Raw genomic sequence first — 1,463 nt, 5'->3', positions numbered from 1 at the left:
GGGGGAGCCACAGCCCTGGCCGTGTTCCTCCCGTCCCATCCTATCCTGGGACACCCTGTGTTCATTTCGCATCCCAGAGAAAGCACATCAAAAATCGGAGTTTAGGGGAGAAACCTCCCTGCCTGAGCATTGGCGTGGGCAACGGGAAGTCTGTACCCTCAAGGTGTTATTTTTCACAGTTGATTTAATTGGATAGAGAACGAAATCAAGGGCTTTCACTTATCTTGGGCATTGCAGGTTGCAAGCAGGCCCACCTCACCGCCCCATGGAGCAGCACCCCTCAACATCCCTGCCCAGGGCGGACCACGCACTTTCGGGATGGGCTGGGGTTGACTTCAGAGGAAAAATAATGTACGTTTGGCAGACAAAAAGGCTTATCCACTGCGTGGCAGGGGAGATGCTTGCTGTCCTGCGGCCACAGCCCTGGTGGCCACAGCCGCGGTGGGAGAGCTCGATTCAGAGATGGGTGACCGTCACCACCCGCCCCACTTACTATGATATCTCCTCCTTGGACAAACTGCAGCCGAGTCTGAAAGATGAGGATGTCCAGCAGGTAGATGAGGTCGCAGAGATAGTCAACGAGCAGCCAGTAGCAGTGGATGTTTGCTGGCGTCTGGTAGGGGAAAGCCCAGCGAACGGGGATCAGCCAGCAGTTCCAGTTCCAGGCCATGACGACGAAGAACAGCCACAGCACGTACATCAGGTCTGCGCGTGGGGGAAACCGTACCACGGTCAGCCGGGAGAGGATCCCCAGCCCACACGAAGCAGCCACAGAATTATCAGGGTGGAAGGGACTTCTGGAGACCATCTAGTCCTGAGGAAGCAGGGCTGCCCAGAGCATGTCCCCCACGAACGCATCCAGGCGGCTTTTTTAAAGTCTCCAGAGAAGGAGACTCCACAACCTCCGCGCGCAGCCCGTCCCAGCGTTCCGTCACCTGCACAGCAAAGAAGTTCTTCCTCGTGTTTAGGTGAAAAGGGGCAAATGGGCGTTCGCCCCTGGCCTGCACGCGAGGAGGAAACGCAGGGGAAACTCTTATGGACAGCATTTCCCTGTGGGTGAGCTGGGCTCTGGGTGCAAAGGGCATAGCCCTGCTTGCAGGGCACTTTGCTTTTCATCGGGAAGCCTCTTCTACCTTCGCTGGGTTAGCTTTGCCTTTGCTCCCCACCCCAACAGTTGTTTTTTTCTTTGCTTTTTCCCCAGAGGAGCCAGTGGCTGGGCTGCCCGAGCCTGGCGGCCTCGGAACAGCTGTGAAATAGCCAAGACTAAGGAAGGAGCTGGGTTCCTGTGGGGTGACCCCCAGGCAGCAGATTTCTCTGTCATGGTTTTTTGGTTTTATTTGGGGTGTCCACATCACAGGGACAGCATTTGCCTGTGAAAAGCAGAAGAAAGCTGCCCCTTCCAGCCTGGTCAAGCTCCTGGCACCCACCGCTAGCGTGAAGTAGAATCACAGACTGGTTTAGGG

General features: G+C 56.3%; 1 protein-coding gene across 1 annotated transcript in view; it reads right to left on the bottom strand.

Annotated features, from left to right (window-relative positions):
• Positions 1–1,463, bottom strand: part of LOC104276877 (cyclic nucleotide-gated cation channel beta-1-like) — a 9,467-nt gene that overhangs the window by 7,278 nt on the left and 726 nt on the right. The window contains exon 3 of the mRNA XM_009873334.1: positions 494–705. Coding sequence (XP_009871636.1) covers positions 494–705 — 212 coding nt within the window. The remainder of the gene's footprint in view (positions 1–493; positions 706–1,463) is intronic.

This window comes from Apaloderma vittatum, unplaced genomic scaffold (assembly GCF_000703405.1).
Source record: "Apaloderma vittatum isolate BGI_N311 unplaced genomic scaffold, ASM70340v1 scaffold5877, whole genome shotgun sequence".
Lineage (NCBI taxonomy): Eukaryota > Metazoa > Chordata > Aves > Trogoniformes > Trogonidae > Apaloderma > Apaloderma vittatum.
This window is presented reverse-complemented; position numbering and strand designations above follow the sequence as displayed.